Consider the following 20,503-nt stretch of genomic DNA (forward strand, 5'->3'; position numbering starts at 1 on the left):
TCTTTTACATGAAGCAGCTTTATAAGGCATGGTGTATGCTTATGAAGGCACTAAGTACACGTCGCAGGCATAATTGGTTTATTTAGCCTATGAACTTTCTACAGTACTACCCTTCCCTTGAAAATTTGAGGTCTAGATTCTCTTGGGGAAAAAAAAAAAAAATAGCTCTGCAATGAAGCTTCAAGGAATACTTGACTCCCATCTGTTACAATTTCATTGCTTTTCTCTACAGTAAAGAATATTCACAAAATGGCCCATAACAATGTTTACTAGCATGATATGCTTATATGTCTCAGATTGAAAGCTGTTGTCAGTACAGTCGCCATAGAAGTCACCAAAATAAATGTGAGTGCAGGCAGCTGAGTTTTAACAGAAACGTGTACTTACTACAGTCTGAACTTTATCTTCCATGTCAGCCACAGTGCAGTCCTAAAAACAAACCAAAAACACAAGCCCTACGTTAACCAACAAATGTATAAACACATCATCTCTGAAAACACTGCAAAACTGCCACTTTAACCTCAAACTGAAATAGAGATATTTATGCTGCAGGGATTAATCAGATTAGTTTCACCCAGTAGGGCTCAAATGTACTGTTAAACAACTATTTTCTGGCCCTGGTAGAAAGCAATAATAAACCTTGAAAACTAAGAGAACATGGGATTCAATTACAGCAGCAAATTCTTCCAGAAAAGCAGAACCCTGCACAATAAAACTAGACTCTTAGAAGGCCAGGAACATGAGCTTGCCTTACACCGATAAACCCTTACTCGGGCACTCCTCTGTCCCAGGCACCAAAATGGATCTAAAACACATTGTTAAAAACAGCAAGGAAAGTGATTTTTAAAAATATGCTATCGATGACATTCCTGAGGGCCAGAAGACTGCATACAAAGCATTATTTACACAGCCCAGGTACAAAAGTCTTTGAACTGAAACAAGTTCACGTAACAGACTACAGAAGTCATCATTGTTTTCTGCAAGAACAGCTGAAATACAGAATGGTGTTAGATTCTCAGATTAAAAACTTAAAACAGCAAGTAAATAATGTAACAAGATTTACAATATCTATAAGGAGAAAAACCCCAACCCCCACGCATTTAAACAAGTTTAATGATATTTGCCATTGACATCTCAACCTGCATAACTACCACACAACGCCCGAGAGATGCATCCAGGAGCTGTGAAGTGGTTCCATATTTCTAACCATCCTCAACACTTCTTCTGTCCCTTCCTAGCTCTAGTCTGTGCTTTTTAAATACAGAAATCCAAAAAAAAATGTCCTCCAGATACAGACACACCAGGGATATATAAAACAGCTCAGCTATGTTCTCTCTTATGTTTTCGTAAGTCTTAACACCTTGTTCACTGTTTTAATGGCCACCAAGGAAATGAGCTCACACTTTTTACATTCTGTCACCAAAGGCTTCAAGACTTTTCCTGAACACTGCTACAAAGTTTAGACTCCATCGTTGTGCATCAGCATAATTTTTCTCTGCTAAATTCATCTGTGTGAATCAATAGTGAATGTCACCTATCATCATGCAGCCCAGTTGCTCAACATTGCAAAGTCCTTTCACTCCATTTCTATTTACGCTGATTTTTATGGCAAACTTTAAGGTTAAAATAATACTTTAAGAAACAGTGGAGTAAACTCTGTTCCTTGTATCTATATAGCTGTCATTAAAGTGAACTGGAATCTTACTGCATTCCTCCATTGCTTTATTATTCACCCACTTTTACACATCATTACCAATTATGCGGTGCAGCATTGGTTCCCCAAGAGCCACACTGGTCTTTTCTCCACTATGAGAACTGACCATTTATTCCTACACTCAGTTCCCTAATAAGAAATACTTCTGAAGTCTAAAAACTCACCTAAAGATTTTTTTAGTTGTATTTATCTCTTCCATGTCAGTAGACTCCGTCGGATCATTCCAATGTATCTGCAGTGTCCCAGTACAAAACAGCGTCGATTCTTCCCCCATTAGTGCTTTTTCTCTTATGTACCAATCCCATTCTTTACTATAGCTCATATCAATTTGGCAGAGCAGTACTCTAACGCTTTTTAAGAGGCTGGGGTTGTATTCACCAACTTCCATTCCCCTGCCATCAAAGGCTGATTTAACGGACAGATTAGGCACCATTTTTAGTAGTTTTATTAATACAGTTCAGCAATCTCATATCTCAGTTCCTGTAGCACTCTTGGGTGAACACCATCTGCTGCTAGAAATACTTACTGTTCTACTTCACAATCTGTAAGTCTGTAGCTGTAAATCACTGACTTTCTGCAATTGCACACACACAGCGCCCAAACAAGAAGGGCATTCAGCAGCAAGCCAAACTTCTGTGCCTTTGAACTTATAATACCCAGACACTATCCTTTCACAATGATCCAACTGATATAATTGGGTATCACCATAGCTTGACGATTCACAGGATGTTTCTGTCCTTTGACATCATTCCCCCAAAACGGGGAGAGAATCACCCATGTCACAGGACGTGACTCTTCAGAGTTCAAACAACATAGGGCCACAGATTAATGGCTATGAGCAAGTTCGGCAGGAGCTGAAGCCTGCACACCGTGTTTCACAGCCAAAACAGTGGCCCACTGTCAGAATGGTTTCAGAGACAGGCAGTATTATTCAGAAAGCAAAATGACATCATTTGCCAAGACTGCCATAGTTGTTACGTGTTCTTTTAGCTGTTACCAATATGAGTGCTCATCACACAGCAGATAAATGGGAAGTTTCGAAACAAAACACTGATCTCGCGCTATGGGCAGAAGCCGCCTAGTTAGTAGGATTTGTATCATAAAGGTGGCAGCTCTTTCCGTTTCATGCAGCATTTCCCATCTGATGGCTCAAACGCTCTGTATGGGACAAGACCTAAGGAGTTTGCAAGCATGGGTATAATAACCAACGGAGTCATATTTTTGTTTAGAGTTAGCACTGATAACTGTTTTTCAACATGTTGTTTGGAACTTGAAAAATCTTAAAATTCAGACCAACTGTTTCAAAAACTAACCCTCTTCTGATTAAAGCTCAAGAAAATATGGGTAGCCTTTAAACCACTGTCAGCAATAGCAAAATTGGAAACTGGGGGGGGGGGACACGACACAACATGACTAAGAAAAATGGACAACTGAAACTGACCTTCAAAGCTTTCATTTCCAGATCTGCCTTCCAACTAGAACTCTGCACACAGAAAGCACATTACTTCTCCAAACACCCCCCTTCCTTCCCTTTTGGAAAGCAAAGAGGAAAAGAAATCAGCTGACCTTCTGAACAGTAGTAGTGAGATCCAAGCAGAGCTGAATGATTCTGTTCTTCATTGATGAAAAGTCAGCAATACCTGTAAAAGGGGTCCTGAAAAAGAGAAAATCCCCCTTAGATTGAAGGGACCAAATCTTCTCCTATCCTACCTTATCAGTGAGGAATGGCATGTGAGAGCAAGAGCTGTAATTCTGACATCCACACAAGTGTGAGGACACAGTTTTACAACAAAAATACTCCTGACTGCATAGTGCCTCTCCATCCTTGCGCCAAAATTGGTGAATATCTAGCCTTTCGGTAAGCAAGTTCAGAGAGCAAAGCCAGACGAAACTGTCAGTTTTCCAAACACTTCTCTCAGCTGCATGCTCAAATCAGATCACACTGACTGTGTTGTAAAAATTACACCCTTGGGTTTGCCAGCGAGTATATTTCTACCTTCCAAGTCTTTGGCTACTAAGGTCAGACTGGAGAGGAAAAAAAAAAAAACGTTCTCTAGAAGAAGAGAAATGGATTTTCACATTTTACAGACAGAGGTGCAGTGAGGCTCAGTCTTAGAAAAGGATCATTATATGTAGGGCAACTTTAGAGTCTCACCTCAGACCCTCCAGACAGCTGAAAGGGCCAGAAGGGGCGTTCAGAAGCAACCCCAGCAGGTCTGGAACTAGACAAGCCAGCCATCTTGCTGACAGTGAGTTGCAGAAGAAATTTAGAGCAAACTGCCAGCAACAGGGTGAGAGGAAGGGAACAGGCGAGAGGCACAAGCTGTTAATGTCACTGCTTGGACACAGAATGGACTCCTTGCTGGAGAAAGGGGATATTGAAGGATAAAAGCTCTCCTTGCTGCCAGTCCCTCTGCAGCTAACCTTCCTTCTCAGGAAAGCTGGCAAGGGGCTTGAGAATTCACGTTCATCTCTTATCACGGACAGCATCCCTGCCAGCATCCGACTGGCCCTGTTGCCTGTTTGCTTCCGCTGCAGCTGTCACAAAACAACTCTGGCTCTTGCCAGGAAAAAAAAAAGAAAGGGGGGGAAATTAAAAAAAAAAAAAAAAAAACACCACCAAAAAAATAGGCAGAAGGAGAGTCTCTCCCATGGCTCAGTTTTCAAATCACAGAGCTAAGGCCACGATTTCAGCAGAACATTACAAATTCCTTTAGAAAGGGACCTGCCAGTGACAAGTAATTTAGAAGGTGGGAAGGGGAGAGGAGGAACATGTATGAATGTATGAGAAACTGACCCGAATGGGAAGACTTCCACTTTCATAATACCAGTTTGGATGCAATGTAAACAGTTTCCCTGGTTTTCACACGAGTGAAAGTGCAACAGTAGATATCACAGATTAAATTTGTCCACTAGAGGCCTTCTGGCAACACCAAAAAAGGTGTGAGCAAGATCAAGAAAATCTTTACACCCAAGCATCTAGAAATTGCCCTACAAGGAGATGCAATTCATCATAGAAGTATATTAAAGTATAAAGATTTTATTCTTACCTGTCCAACCACGCAAGCAAGGCTTTAGCAGCACCAATAAGCTCTACCACAGAAGTAAGGAATTCATTGGGGGGCTTGCGAGAGGTATTTCCATCATAATTTGAACTTTTTCTACGGCTGCTAATGTAATTCTGCAGATTGTTGGATGACGCTCGCAGCTTGAGAACCAGGTTCTTCATATTGTCTGTTTCAAGGCCATAGTTCTGCAAGGAATATTATTAAGCTTGATAAATCTCCCTATTGAGTCCTCCTACTTATTATACCACAAGTTACAAACTCATATGGGATGAAAGATCTGAGGATTTGTCCAATTTTTTTCTGGTTTTTGGAAAAAATGCCATCTGAGATTTGTTCTACATTACAGCCTCTAAAGAATAATTTGTGGGTGCCAAACCCCCTCAGTTTCTGATATTAATGAGATTTGAGGATACTTTTCAACCAGAATGAAGTCCCAATATCCGATCAGATATCATTTACCTTCAAAATGTAGTTGGAGTAACAGGATTGCATTGTTTTTCTTTTTGTTAAAGGAAAGCAAATGCTGTTTTTTCTTAAAATGTTTTCTATACTGCAGAACATAAACACTGAAGTAATATTTCATTCACAACTAAAGATAAATTTAATCTGGCAAGATATAAAAAACATCAACTGGAAGCAAATGTAATTTCATAGTCAAAAGCTGGAATAAATATTTGGATCACAAGTTTTCAGTAACTGTGCTCTTTGATTGGAGCAGTGCAATTATTTGCAAGTTTGTGCTGCATTAACACTACACATCATAATTAAAATGCCCTATTTTTCATTCAACAGCTTCTTTACAAAAATTTTTGAAACCAAAAAAAAAAATCTGTAAGTCCTGCCTGTAAGTTCAACTTTATAAATTCAAACACAACCAAACCACGCTCTGCACGATTAAAACCCAATTGTGTTAAGCATCACACTGGTCATCTCATTCCAAACATGTCAGCAATGCTATACTGTATCTGTTCCGAAGGCAACTCAATTTTGTAATCAAGATTTTCTTTTTGCTGTCAGTGTACAAATGTGTGAATTTTGTGGTAATATGTTGCTGAGCATCTTTGCTTTTGTTATCCCACCTTGCAAAACCTCTGTGGGCATCTTCTGAAAGTTAAGTCCCAGGCAACGCTTAGCTCTTTTAGAGTGAAAATTTCTACTTTTCTTAAAAAAAAAACCCCAAAACAAACAAACAAAAAAAACAAACCACACAACAAAAACCAAAACACCACCACACACCACAAAACCCACCAAAACAAACTCCCCCACGCAAAAATACAAAAAAGCCCCTGCCTTTCCCTATTCTCTTGCTGCTGCAGATTCTTGCCATCAACCTCCAAATTCCATAGTTTAGCCAGTTATACTACCTACTCTCTCCTTTCCACCTCAAAAAAAACTAAAGCAACTGAAGCAAATCTTAATTCCATTCAATTCCAAGCTTCCACAGGTTCCCAATGCCTCCACTCAGGATCACAGCATCACCCAGGCTGGAGGGGAGCTCAGGAGCTTTCAGTCCGACCTCCTGCTCACAGCAGGCTCAGCTGTTAGCTCAGACCAGCTTGTTCAGGGCTTTATCCTGTCAGGTCTTGAAAACCTCTAAAGACAGAGACTGCACAACCTTTCTGGGCAACCTGATCCACCATCTGACTGTTGTCAGTATGAGAAAGTGTTTCCTTAAACCCAGCCTGAACCTCTCAACTGCTGCTCATCTCTCATCTTCCTGCCATGCACCACCATGAACAGCCCAGCTTCATCACCCTGCCAACCCTGTCCCCCACAACAAGTAGTTGCTCAGGATCTGACATTAGGCCTCCCTGAAGCCATCTCTTGCGCAGGCTGAAGAAGTCACAGTCCCTTAGCCTCTCCTCACAGGTGAGTACTCCAGCCCTGACCAACCTGGTGGCCCTCCACTGAGCTTGCTCTGGTTTGTCCATGTCTTTCCTGTACTTTGGGATAGGGGGCACATGTAGACTAACAAGTGATAAGTAAAGGGCAATAATCACTTCCCTCCCTCTCCTGGCCATGCTCCCAATTCATACAGCGCAGGATGCCGCTGACTTCTTTGCTGCCGGGGATTACTGCTGGCTTGTGGCTCCATTCCCTCCACGGTCAGACATCCATAAAACAGGATGGAGTATCTTAGATTAAGTCATTAACAAAAGACGAAGCAGAATCTTTGCCCCAAAAGAAACCCACCAGTGCATGGAGAGATTGCAGCTGCTCAGCGCTACCTCCTGTGGATAAGATCCCAGTGGGTGGAAGTTACATAAGTGCCTCCCTCCTTCCCCTGAGGGCTCTTGGCAAGGAAGTACCCTTAAAGTGCAGCCAGGAGTAGGGGTTGAGAGGATATATCCAATTAAAAAAAATGCCACTGTTGCAACAGCAAAGGATATCCTTAAATTTTCCAGGATCACAGAGAGGGAAAGAGTTGGATTACTAAACAACGTTAAAGTACTTGAAGACTGTCACGTGTGAACTTACCACTTCTTAATTTTAACAAAAAACCCAACACCAACAACACACAACACCAAGATGTATTTCTTGCAGTTAATTTTCTCCTCCTCACAGGACACTGCATTTTAGTCTACTTTTGGAGAAATGCTTTTTCACTAACAAGTCTAGATGTGGGGTAAGTTCCCGTGACCACAAGAATTTGAAAGCAGCCATATTCCAGAAGTGTCCCCCTTTAGCAGGGGAGTTAATGGAGGACGCTGACCCCCGTCCTTCCATAAAGGGACAGAAAATACAAAAGATTTTTTTCTGTACAGTGGTATAACCACCTAATCACTCTGTTCAGAACTTGAGAGAGTCTTCATATATTTAAGTATCTCCAGGTTTTCTTTTCTGTCATTCAGGTGCAGAAATTGTGCCCACCACCTGTAGGTGTCTGCGATTAGAAATAGCCCCAGCATTTAAGAGGACATGTGTTGATATAACAGACCAGATTTTGGGTTTGGTCCAAAAATATTCACATAGTCTTTATCACACCTCTTTCACCTTATTTATACAGTGGGTCAGTCCAGTGTGACTTTTCCAGTTCAGCTAGTTTTGAAATAATTCTGTCAAGTAGTTCTCAGTTTTGAGGTAGACTTCAGCAACACAGGTGTTGCCTCTGGACATATAGGGACTCCAGCTTATGACTGCAACTGGTCTTCCCAACAGCCTAATCAGAAACACATGACAGTCAACCCTTCAGTCACTGCACTAAGCTTTCCTACAACTTCCCCCAGAGACTCTATGGAGTGCACCCAAGATATCTAAACCAGCAGTTTGCCCTCTAGGAAAAGTCTTGCCTAAGCACTATGCCCATCCAGCACAACAGGGAGCATGCAGCTTTTCAGTACAGGTAACTGAATTCTCCAACTACAGATCAGCCCTGAAGGATGAACTTCCCCAGAACAATGGACGATTGCAATCCAGGCCACCTCTGCTCCAGGGGCAAGCCAGTCTCCTCACCTGTTTGCTCTAATACACAGAAAACATCATGCCCCTTCATCAGATATAGCAGTGTTTCTGTCCAAGTTGACACTATCTTGACCGCCTCACACATAACCACCTAATTCTGCTATTTTTCTGCTCCTTCACTTGCAGTGTCCTGTCTGTTGGGAGGGATGGTTTCAGGAACTAACCAATTCAAAAAAAACTATTCCCTTTTTTACTGTAGTGTGCTCTCAGCTGGTTTAGCTCCCTGAAGTAGCTCACCTCAGGGTCAGGTGAGTGCAAGCACCAAAGATCTCTAATCAGAGGACAGGGAGGGGGGGAGGCAGCAGCTGACTTGGATTAATTTAACTTGTCACAGAGCTGTAGCCCCAATTCAGGACAGATAGGAATGTTCATAGTGTGGCAGCACACCAAACAGCCTTCACAGTTGAAGTGCAAAGCTTAGCAGGCTTTTTTGAAATATTTCTACACGACTAAGCCTACAATATTTAACATATTATTTAAGCAACCAAAAGGTTTTAGATGTTGCTCCTAAACCAAAGAACACATTACATTTTCCTACCACTCCCAATTTAAAACATCAGAGTTGCTTTCATCAAAACACAGGCTGAAGCCAGCGGTCAAGAGCACCCTATGTCAAACATTCCCAGGTTGTTACTCATTAACCTGGGGAGCCACACTCAGGGCTGGAGCGACAGACAGCACCACACACGTGCACAAGAGAGCACATGCGTGAAAGAGCACACTCTTTCCAAACTCCATTACATTTAATGAGAAAAAATACACTGACCAAATAATTGCTCAAGGTCAGGCAGCCAACATAAAGTAATAAAAAAAAAAAAAACACAAACCAAAACAGCACAAAAGTAGTTGTGTCAGAGCTGACTTGGGCTGATCCAGAGCTCTGCTACTGCACAGGGGCAGCATCGCCTTCCCCTTCACATACACGTTCACATGCTGCAGTGTGATGAGCTTTGCTGGCTGATCCAACTGAAAACCAGCTTTGGGAAAAAACAAACAAACAAGAATAAAACCAGACTGAATGCCTGCTCAAAAGCTGATCCAACTCACTGCATGCCTACATAAACACCAGAGTTAATACAAGGTACTAACACAGTCACCCATTCTTGCTCTCTCCATTGTAACAGAAATGCGTCCTAAAGAATCCTTTGGAATCCCAAATTTCCTAATAAACAGCATTAAATTTAAGTTGAGACCTCTAGAAAACTGAAATCTTATGAGGTGGTGCACAAATGTGGTGCTTTTGAGAAGGATTAGCCCCAAAGGATAAGTCTTCATGCATGCATGTTCTATTTTATGTTAAGATACTATCTTTTGTTGCATTGCAAATATGCTGGCAGAACATTACTACCAGTGAAATTATCAGACACAATGCTAAAAACTATGTTCTTTTTATTTTGTGGTTTGTTTGGTTTTTTGGGGTCTTTTTTAGATTGCTTAAAACTACTATCTCTTCATTCTAACCTCAAGAAAAATCAGCTGCTTTTTTGCTTCCAAACTCTCCCATCATAAAGTGTAGGTAAAGATTCATAAATCTAATCCGAAGAACAGATTAAAAGTGAAAATATTTCCATAGTTTCGTGTGAATGCTTGCACTGTTTTATTTTTATTAAGCCCAAACAAGCAAATCTACTCGTCAGGGAACGATGAGTAAGCATTCAGTTTTCACCACCACTCTAGATGCTTTTTGTCCGAATTATTTGGCGGAGAAAGCTTATTTTCTGGATCCCTGCCCCTGATTTTATGGTTTTGCATGAGTTTAAAAACATATTTATGTATGTTTGCTCCCCCCTCCCACCAAATACTTCAGTTGACTAAAAAATGTCTTCCTCCTATCCCTTTTCTCCCCCAAGCAAATATTGTCATCAACAAAAAGATGGAGGCACTCGAGTTGGTGTATCTCCCCCCCTCTGGGGAATTCAGTTTCTTTGATATGTCCTCTAAATTCCTTAAATAAGTCTTCCACACCTGTTCAGAAAAAAAATGTACTAGACCAGCTCAAGAACAACAGAAATGTGTGCTCACAGGAAGCCTTTACTTTTTATCCCTGTCCATTCTCTCTCCTGCTGCCTCTTCAGCTGCAGCTTTGTTGCACATGTGGCCACTGCTATGAGGAGTCAAGGGAACACCGCCTCATCACCAAAGCACACACAAACGTATTCATTTCTCTTTCAGCATTTCTCTTTCAGCTATACTGGTTCTAGAGTTCGCTTACCGCAGCAGCAAACACCATAACTTGCAGAAACATTTTCAGCTTGGCAGGGTAGCTGCCAAAAAGATGACAAACAAACAAAAAATAAAATAAAAAAAAGGAAAAAGTTATATTTGGTGTCCTTTCTCAAGGAAAGGACCACCTTCACACTGTATGTTCACAACTGGTCTACTAAGGTTGGAAAAAAAGCTCTGTATGGTCAACGCTTGAGAAGAGTTACCACAGGAGAAAGATGCTCTAAAGACAGATGCTTCACTGTCTTTAGAGCCACAAGTTTTTCTTGGAAAACTGCCAACGAAAAACTAGACAAAAAGAAAAAAAAAAAAAAAAATCTTTCTTGAGAACTCCAGGACTGGGGAACCACCAAAACCTCTTCTCAGCCCTTCCCCCCCAACCCATCCCCAAGAACAGCTTTCACAGCCTGACCTCAGACTTGCCCAGCCAATGCATAGTGGGGAAGGGAAAGAAAAAAGGCAAAAGAAGAAAAATGAAAAAAAGAGAAAAGAGAGAGAAACACACACACAAAAATAATGCCTTTGCTTTTTAATTCAAGATCCCAAAAGTTAGGGAAATATTGCTGTATATACACACATATTAAAAAAAACAATCACTAAATGATACCAACACATAGACCCACTTTCAAAGAACTAACAAAGATGGAATAGGGAAACCTTTATTCTCTCACACAAAAAGAAGAGACAGCAAAATAAAAAATTGGCTGTCACTAGAACTTAACACATACCATCCCCTCGGGAACAAAATCAACAGTGAATTTATACAGCAATCCCAAAAACTCAAGGCAAGGGGCATCAAGAAGCTGACAAATGGCATACCTAAAGCATGGGAATTCTTCCTCCACCTCTTAAAAGGGAACAAGGACATTTCAGCTGCAATATGTGAACTCTGTCTAATGCATTAGCTTGAGCTGCATTTCACAAACGATTTCCAGAAATGAGTCTGAGGTCAAAACTTTTGTCTACAAAGGAAATTCGAAGGAAATTGTAGGAGATAAAATACAGCTTTAGGTTCTGGCGGTCATCCAGCTTTGTTCATTTTATTCTAATATTTAAAAAATAGAAAGAAAAAAGCGCCTTCGAGGGCTGCCATATCCATTACTTCGGTCAGGACCATATACAGCACACGGTGCGTTTACAAACTTACCAGACCCCTTCACTTGCCTGACAGATTATCCCTTCCCACAACATGAACTGTGTTTCAGCCTAATTACATTTTCCTTTTAGATTTTCAAGTTAAATGTTAAAAAAAAAAAGATAAATCAAATACTGAAGAGGAAATAAAACATTTTTCAGATAGAAGAGCAACTAATTGGGAAACATTTCAGATTGTATGCAGCGATTTCATTCAATACACTTCTTTCAGTACAGGCTATCCAATTTGTTCCTGGTTATGGAGTACAAATGATCCCTTGTAACACCTCTCTGCAGCAAATAAAGCATGTACCACACAGGCAATAAAGACTCTCCATTTTAAGAAGAGTATGCTTGGTGCTGCAAGTCTTGCCTAATGAGGGAAGGCAGGTCAGTGCCGGCTGAGGAATCATCAGGCAGCCTTTCCCACCCTTCTCCCCAGTGTAATCATACACATCTCTGGCGCTTATTTGCTGCGTTACATCAAACACATCTTCAAGACTACATCCAAACTATGGCTTTTAAATAAAGCCTGCACTAGCAAAACAGCCCAAAATTTATTTATTCTTTTCAGAGTGTGGAGTTTTTTTAAAAATATCTGGGCAGTCGTATATCAGGAGTAAGACAGAGGAAGAGCTTAAGTTCCAAATCCAATGAAAGTTGAATTTGACTGCAACTGAGTTAAGAAAACACCCTCTCATTTCAAGAACATTTTCTTCACTTTGTATGTAAACTACAGAGTTGCTCTAAACCCATTTCAACTAATATGAGGAACCATTAGCAGCTGTCATTTCAATAGTATATCGTCTATCTTCTATGACAAATTCGCGCTACTCAAATAGCAATTTTAATCACTCTGTTCACTAACAGGAGCCACAAGATCTAATAATGCCACGCAGACTTCTTTCTTTAGAAGTGCAAACAAATGAATTAGCATTGCCTCTTAGGAGGAAAAAGTTAAAGCGCTATTAACACAAAGCTCACAAAAATTAAACAAATTCTTACTGTTCTTTTTTACCGTGATGTGTAACAGAAAGCAAGAGACCCAGGTATTCTGTTTTTATCAGACTCGCCTTAGTTATTCACCCAAAAGAGCACTGTAAGAAACTCTTTACACTTCTGTTCACCACTTAACTAACCAGTGCACACAGGAGATCCACAGCCTCTAGAACCAGTTCCTGATGTCCAATCCGTGAGATACCCAAGTCTTCAAGGTCCTGGTGAGAAATCTGTAACAGCTGTTCACCATTTATCTTCTCCCGTTCAAATTTATGGACATACTGCTGCAGGCAATCGTCCAGGCCTACCAAAACACAAAAGAGAGAGAGAAGGGGATGTGATTAGAGATTTCTGTCTTTTCTTACTTTTCCACCCAAAATAAAAGAAATTATAATAATTAAAAAAACCAACCACATCACACAAGCCCTGCAAAAGGCACAAATGGCAAGTTCATACAATATGTAATGCCAAATCGTGAAAGAAACTTGCAGAGAGACTGAAGCTGTACCACAGGGGCACAGAAACGGAGCATGCAGGTTTTGTGGATCTTTGGATCACCTAAGTCAGTGGATCAAACTAAGCAGGTAAGGATGTCCTTTTGGTGTCTGCACAGGCAAAGCTATCAGGGGGCATGCGTAGACTCAGCTACCAGGGTAACCCAAATCCCTGAAGGGCAACCAAAGCAACAAGAACAAAAAATAACAACTGACCAAAAAACCCAAAAAGAAATAAAACAAGGCAAGGCAAGAACAAAGATCTTGTCCAAAGCCTAGTTAAACAAGCAAACAAAAGCACAAAAACCTGCAGTTCCCCATCCACTTTTATATAAAAGGGCTGAATGAATGATGAGAGGAAAATGGAACAATCAAAGGCAAAGCAATCAAAATTATGTTTGGCTCAAGTCCCATTATTCCCTTGATTTATGAGACCCTGAAGCTTCCTGAATCAGCCATTCCTTCCCTTTGCTAAGGATTAACACCACATACCATAAGAAATCTAGTTTATCTTGTATCTATGAAGAATTTTTAAAACAGTTTATTTTGTCCCAGCAATATCCCCAAAATCCTCACTTTAAATTGTGATTCTATGATCCTGTTCTCTACAGTATCTTTTCCCCAGTGATTAGAAAAAGGATTTCTGGTTTTCATTTTGTTTTATTTAACTAAACTTCATGTGTTAATCCTGTTTTCTTGTGTATTCTGCTCATTTCCTCTGTTCTTAAAGACGCTGTGTGCAGCGACGATCTGGGGAAAACATTTGGATGGATGTGTTATTTTAAAGATGATGCAGTGCTCTTGATGCCCTGTTCCACTTCAACATACTGGCTAGAGCAAAAGGAACACATTCAATTAGATCTGTTTTGTAGAAATACATCACCTTCACTAAAAACAGCTGACATGAGGCAAAATTCAGATTACAAATTTGACAACTACTTTGTAGCATCCACAATAGCTACACTGTTTGACGACTCAGTTTTAAAAAAAAAAAATTGAACCTTTAGCTGTATAAAGGATGTTTATCCACTATGCTGGCTCAAAAGGAAGCCATTGAGATGGACAGGATGTCGAATGCTGCAGATGAGAAACATGAACAGTATCCTGAACTACAAGGAGACGAGAGCCAGCAGACCAGCACTCAGTTCCACTCACGGAGCCGCAGTAGCAGCCTGGAAAACAAGCACTCCCAGCACACGCTACTGCCAAGAAAACATTCAAGACACATCACAAGGGTGGTTTCTAGGAGTCACATGAAACATATTCCTTTCATAACAGCAGCACGAGCAGTCACTGCTGCCTTGCAGCGTCTGGTCACAGCAGATCTGTCGATTACAGACTCTCAAAGGCACAGGCTTACTTACCACACATCACTTGCCTTCATAATGGTCACTCAGAAATTACTAAGAACAGACACCCTGGCATTTAACAGTCACCCCTTTACGTGGCTCAGGCAAGCTTAATTATTGCAGTGCATCAAAATCTGGCTGAACAAGCTTGACTCCTCCATGTGCAGAGCTACTAGTGTGCACAGCTTGATTCTTAAGCATAATTATGAATGGGAAAACCCACATGCAAGATGAACAGAGTCTCCCAGGGCTACAGTTGTTTGGGGTGCACTCTTATTTCTTCCCATCTGTCTTGGCACAGCCACACAAATTTTGAAAATTGAGCCCAGTGTTCTCTTTCCCACAGGCACCAAATTCTCCCTTAGGCTATACAAACTCTTTTCCCAGGAAAAATAATAAAAAGATCTGGCCTTCATTGTTTAACAATTTATTTTTTCAAAACAAATTCTCAACTGAGGCTGACACACAGTGCACATATTTGGCATTCCCAATTTTTAATGCTGTCTTGCAGACCACTGTTTCCCATCATTTGCCATTGTAAGCCCATGGTTTCCATTACGAATCACACAAACACCTAAAATAAAACACTTTATTCAGCATGCAATGAAGTTTTTATTTTTTAAGGTTTTTTGGATGCAGTGTTGCTTTTGCTTACTATCCTTTCTGCATGTTGACTCAACTTTCTATGCTTCATTCTATGCTAAAACATGAGACTCACAAACATATATACCCCCACCAAGAAATATAACTATGGCTTTCAGCTTGCCTGTGCTTTTTTTTTTTTAATTCATGCTTGCCTATTCTCAAAGGTCTATTACAACTTGAATGGCTACCTCTAAAATATTTTTTTAATGAGTCCTTAAAAAACAATACTTCTACAACCACAACATAAAACTATATTTTATAAAATAAAATATTACAGAATCACAAAAATGTTAATTCAAGACAGTCAACACAGAGGCATAGCCACTCAGCTAGCAATGTATTTAAGAATATGGGCCCAAAACTACGCAAAGCAGGAAGTAAAGACAGACCCACACACTTATGGCAAGCATTCACTGATGGTTTTAGATGAGCTTACTAACATTAGTGTTGTTGTTATTTTTACTAAGAAACATATGGAAAAATCTTAAACATTTTAATCAAAACTGCAAACACATTTGTAACCTATTGTTTAATTTTCCATGAATGAAATGTTGAAACATCACATGCAAACCGAAAAATTCCTATTTCTCCAAGAGGGAAAGGAGAAAGGAGGAAAAAAGGACTCATAAATCAGTTCAATAAACTGAACTAAATAATATTTAAGTAAATTTTAAAAGGTCAGCATTCAAATGCCACTGGTAATCTAAATGAACTGCTCATTTTGTCCTTCGAAACATCTCAGTTCTCCCCATGTATTTTCTCTGTGAACTTCAGAGACTTGGTATTGCCTGTTAGCAAAGTCTGGATATTTTTGAGAAACTTAGATGAATTAAAAACTGTAAAAAGCACTCTCTGTTACTCAGAAAAATTCTTTCTGACATGCTGGGTCATTTTCAACAGTGCAATATTAGCAGGTTCAAGCAAGAAAATTTTTTTTTTCTATTTCCAAAAAAATACAATTAAGACTCTGATATTGGAAAATTTATACATACATTTATTTATGTCCTTTGCCAACTGAAAAGCCCTTCTAAAGTCTAATCTATTCATTTTATGCTCAAAGCGTGTTTAAAAAGCATTTGTCTCAACTGCATGTGAGAAATCTTTGTATTATTCCTTGCACATATAGCAAAACCATGCACAAAAGATAACATCCTTACTGTTTACATAATTATTAGAGAATGATGGAAGACAGAAATGGAAATATCAATCGTAGAATGTTTTACAACAATAGTAGAAAGAGGGAGACTAGTCTAGTTAGTGTTATTTGTATCACGAAAACCCTTCTGAGGAACTGCCATATAACTTAAAACACGTTTCCAAATTTTGGCAGGTGTAGAGATGTGCAATAGATCCCAACAACCGTCTAGACTTTTCTGTCTAAAATAACCTCCCACCACCATGCAAAGCACCCCAGAAGACATTCAATGCCTTGCATTTGTGCAAAAACATTAGGACAGGGCTTACACTTACAGATTTGCACTGATACCAATCTCAGTCTGTTTCCAAGATCAAGAAAGTTATTTTCAATAAGAATTGAGGGAAAAAAAACAACTTTGAGGGGGCTAAGGGGAAGGCTTGGGTCTAAGCCATAACTATCAGCTTACTATTCAGAGAGAATTAACATTTCTACTGTTGATGGATGCCAGCCATTCAGCAATGACATATCTGATTCCCAAAGTACTAGTGTTTTATAAGTAGAGTTGTTAAGTAGTTTCATGCTTTTTGCTCAACTTCTGTGCTGGAAATTATCAATTTACCCACCATAAAGCAATAAACACAGTTAACGAGTTTATTACAGCCACAAGTCTAAAACCAGATGACTCACCACCTCTTTCCTCCCCACCATCCCACTCTTCCTCATTCTCTTCTCACATGAGACCACAGAGTCTCTATACTCCAACGGGGGCGGGGGGGGGGGGGGGGGGCGGGGCAAGGGTAGATAAACAGGGCAAGGAACTGAGGAAGGAATGGGGAGGGGGAACTGTAAAGGTGACAGCGATCGTTTTCCATTAGTTCAGGAACTTGAACAAATTCTCAGGATAGCTCATAAAATGCCAAAGCTGACAGGAGGAAGTGGGGGGAGAACAAGACACTTGAACAGAGGAAGAACTCTTAAGTGCAAGACCTTCTCCTTCACATAGCACCACCATGGGGATCATTGCTCACTGTCTCAAGGAAACACAGCCTTATTATTATGAACATGTACTCATCTCTTCTCTGTTGGGTGACTCTAACAAACTGGCAGCACCTGGTGTCTCAGGGTAGCACCTAAGTTCAACTACAACCCTTAGTCCATCGAGGGGCTCCTTGCACCTTGGATAGCTGGCTAGGTAGGACTGCTTAAGTTTTTTTTGCCTCATCACCTTAAGAAACATTCAAATGTTGTTAGAATCTGACTTTCCCACCCAAGAAAGTAATTCTTATTCTGGTCTCCCCTTCAGGGTCTATTCATTTGCCACTCTTAAGTCTCCAAAGACTCCTTGCACACACTAACTTCAATCCATCCTCCCAAGCTTTGAAAGATCACCAGTTCTAGGAGAATCTCTGACATACCCCGTGGTACATGCCATTACACTATCATTTATATTCCACATCATTTTCTAACTCTTATTGTGATAGCTTCCTCCCTTAATTTCCTCTACGTACTTCCAGGACTGGAAGAACTTAATAAAAGAAAAAGCAGGAGGGAATCAAGGCAGCAAACAAATATTAGAGAAGAGGGGGTGAACCAGCACCTGAGAAGGTAAACAAAAGTAAGGAAAAAGGGTCTGTAAGACAGCTGTGAAAAGCTGAAGCAGCTCAGTAGGACAGGTACAGGGTGAAAAGGAACAAATTGAAAACTTCAAGGAGAAAGAAAATAAACACAGTCTTCTTTAATATAGAATGTAGTGGGAAGGTTGTTCCACTGTAACACCACAGATGCCATTGTCCCCCTACAGACAAACACAGCCAAGGACGACTTTAATAAAGGAATTCAAGGTCCCTTAAAAGGATCATAAAAAATAAAATCTAGAGTCAGTGGAAACTTCATTCAGTAATAATTTGAGCCTAGGCAAGAACTGACTTTCTAGGACCCACATGTTTCTTAGCTATCATGATTATTTTAGCATTTATCTTCCCATAAGTTTTCAAAACAAAAGCTTAGTTATCAGTTGGTGTGAGCCACCTGGTAAGAGGGCCTGAAGAGAGGTTAAAGGCCTTAGTTTGCCAAGAAAAAATAAAAACCTTCAAGGTGTTGTTGAATTACTGTCTAGTGTACAAAAGTAAAAAGCCTTCCTCATTCAGTTTTTTAATCCAAGTAGTTTCACAGTCACTCATAACACTGCCACCATCTGAAGTATCAATCACTGTTTTTTTTTTTAAAAAAGACCAAACAAGCCAGAATTGAAGAGCAAGAGCTGCTTATTATCACCATCACAAAGTGTCTCGTGCATAAACCTGCTTGCTGATAAAATAAGCTCTCTTCATCTAGTCAATTGTAAGCAACTCTTCCACATTTCTGCTTAATTATTTGCATCCTAACCAGCCTGTCGCCTCACCAGATGTTAAGTCTAGCTTTGCTGAGCATTGCCTAATACAGCCAGAACAGTACTTAAGTTTCTTGTCTGTCCCCTTCTTCATACAGGGATGAAACCAGACAAATTGCTGGCCTCTGTTTGCCAGCAGGGATACAAAGGGCAGCTCCCTCATGAAGGTCACAGCAGGACAGAGGGAAAGGGCAAAGCCTTCAACTTTGATGAGTGCTTTACTGTCCCCTCTGTAATCCCCTCTGACTGACAGCTGCACAGAAAGACTTTTGCAACATGTTCCTATTTTCAGCATTTCCAACTAATGTATTTAGCCTGGAAAAACAGACTACATACACATGCGTTCACACTACCTCAAAATAAATCCATTCATTCCATTCAAATCCATTCATATATCCCTTAGCTTCCTTTGAATGCAAAGCTGAAAGCTTTGCTTTGTAATAAAAGAACTGGTAGGTAAATTTGGGTTGTAAACCATCCTGACCAGAAGGGCTATGGAGACTGTGTTTAACCTTTGGTTGCTCCATATAGCTGCAATCTCAGTCAGATTAACAGGCCTTCCGCTGTGCTATACTTTTTAGCAGTCCTCCCTACAAAGCCATTGATTGAGATTGTTCCAGCAGTCCCCATTATCATGCTCTAGACTGTAAATTTGAGGATAACAATAAGCTTCAACACTTCACAGGGTAAATCATGAAGTATGAGAGAGCATCAAAATAGCTTTTGTCCACGCACTCACTGAACCCTTCCAAGAACTCCAGCAGGTTTGCAAAGCAAGACCTCTCTCTACAAAAGCCAGAAAACATCACTCAAATCTCCCTCACAAAATATTTTCAGGAAGCTAAGCAGATATTGGATAAGAGTGGAGTCTTTACAGAAGAAAAGACTGTAAGGAGGAGAAGGACACGATAAAGGCCTATAAAGCCAGACATGGCACACAAAAAAACCTGATTATACATTGTCTCTTCCAATACAGGAATTAGGGAGAGCCAAGGAATCTAGCATGTAACAGGTCCAAACAAGCAATAAAAGAGTGATTCTTCACACAGTCAGCATGTAATGTATGATCAACATCCAGATGGGTTCAGGGGAAGGTGAATAGGTTCATGAAAGAAAATGCCGCAGAAGTCATGTCTGACTCTGAAAGACTCAAACAGAAATACTGGAAGGCTTGAAGAAGCCTACGGAAGAAAGCACACAGTATGCCATATTTCCTACGATCCTCCTTAATGTATCCCTTTTTGGCAAACATTCAGGGTGGGACACTGAGCCAGGTATAGGACACAGGACTTACACAGCTGTGCCATACACAGCACCAAAGTGTAGGTGGTGACTTCCTTTTAATTATTTTTATCCTAAGACATAAGAAAATTGTCATCTCCTCGCTAGCAGAAGCTAGTATTTATTGTAATAGTGACACAAGATTTCCCCAAAATGCAAAAGTCTATATAGAGGCAGGGGAGAAGGCTGAACACTAATACTGAATTGTGATATCAATTTAAGCCAATGATATAACCAAAGCTTTTACAGACTGGTTAAACAAACAAACAAAAAAAAAAAACCTAACACACAGAAACAAAAATAGACCCTAGTAATACTAGGAAATAGATCACAGCGAATCACACATCTGTTCTTGTGGGTTGTAATCCAGCTTGACATACTGATAGCATGTGGGAAATTGCAGAAGTGAATTAATTTAGAAATTAATTCTCGTACCTTCAGAGTACGAGAAATAACTCGTACCTTCAGTTGACGAGTGAACTTTCATCAGGACTGCAAAAATATATTTGAGTGAATAGTAGCATACAATAAACTGAGATAAAAGCAATTCTATAATAAATGAAAAGTTAATGCTATTTAATTCCAAGAGCATTTCAGCTAGAACTCA

At 40.1% G+C, this 20,503-nt stretch overlaps 1 protein-coding gene across 2 annotated transcripts in view; it reads right to left on the reverse strand.

Moving 5' to 3' along the window:
- CNKSR3 (CNKSR family member 3) overlaps window positions 1-20,503 on the reverse strand; it is a 62,116-nt gene that overhangs the window by 16,281 nt on the left and 25,332 nt on the right. For both annotated transcript variants that reach the window (XM_054194671.1, XM_054194670.1), the window contains exons 2-5: window positions 12,741-12,904; window positions 4,765-4,967; window positions 3,281-3,368; window positions 388-429 (exon numbers count right to left, since the gene is read on the reverse strand). In XM_054194671.1, coding sequence (XP_054050646.1) covers window positions 388-429; window positions 3,281-3,368; window positions 4,765-4,943 — 309 coding nt within the window. In that variant the 5' untranslated portion in view covers window positions 4,944-4,967; window positions 12,741-12,904. The remainder of the gene's footprint in view (window positions 1-387; window positions 430-3,280; window positions 3,369-4,764; window positions 4,968-12,740; window positions 12,905-20,503) is intronic.

This window comes from Rissa tridactyla, chromosome 3, assembly GCF_028500815.1.
Source record: "Rissa tridactyla isolate bRisTri1 chromosome 3, bRisTri1.patW.cur.20221130, whole genome shotgun sequence".
NCBI classification, from domain to species: Eukaryota; Metazoa; Chordata; class Aves; order Charadriiformes; family Laridae; genus Rissa; species Rissa tridactyla.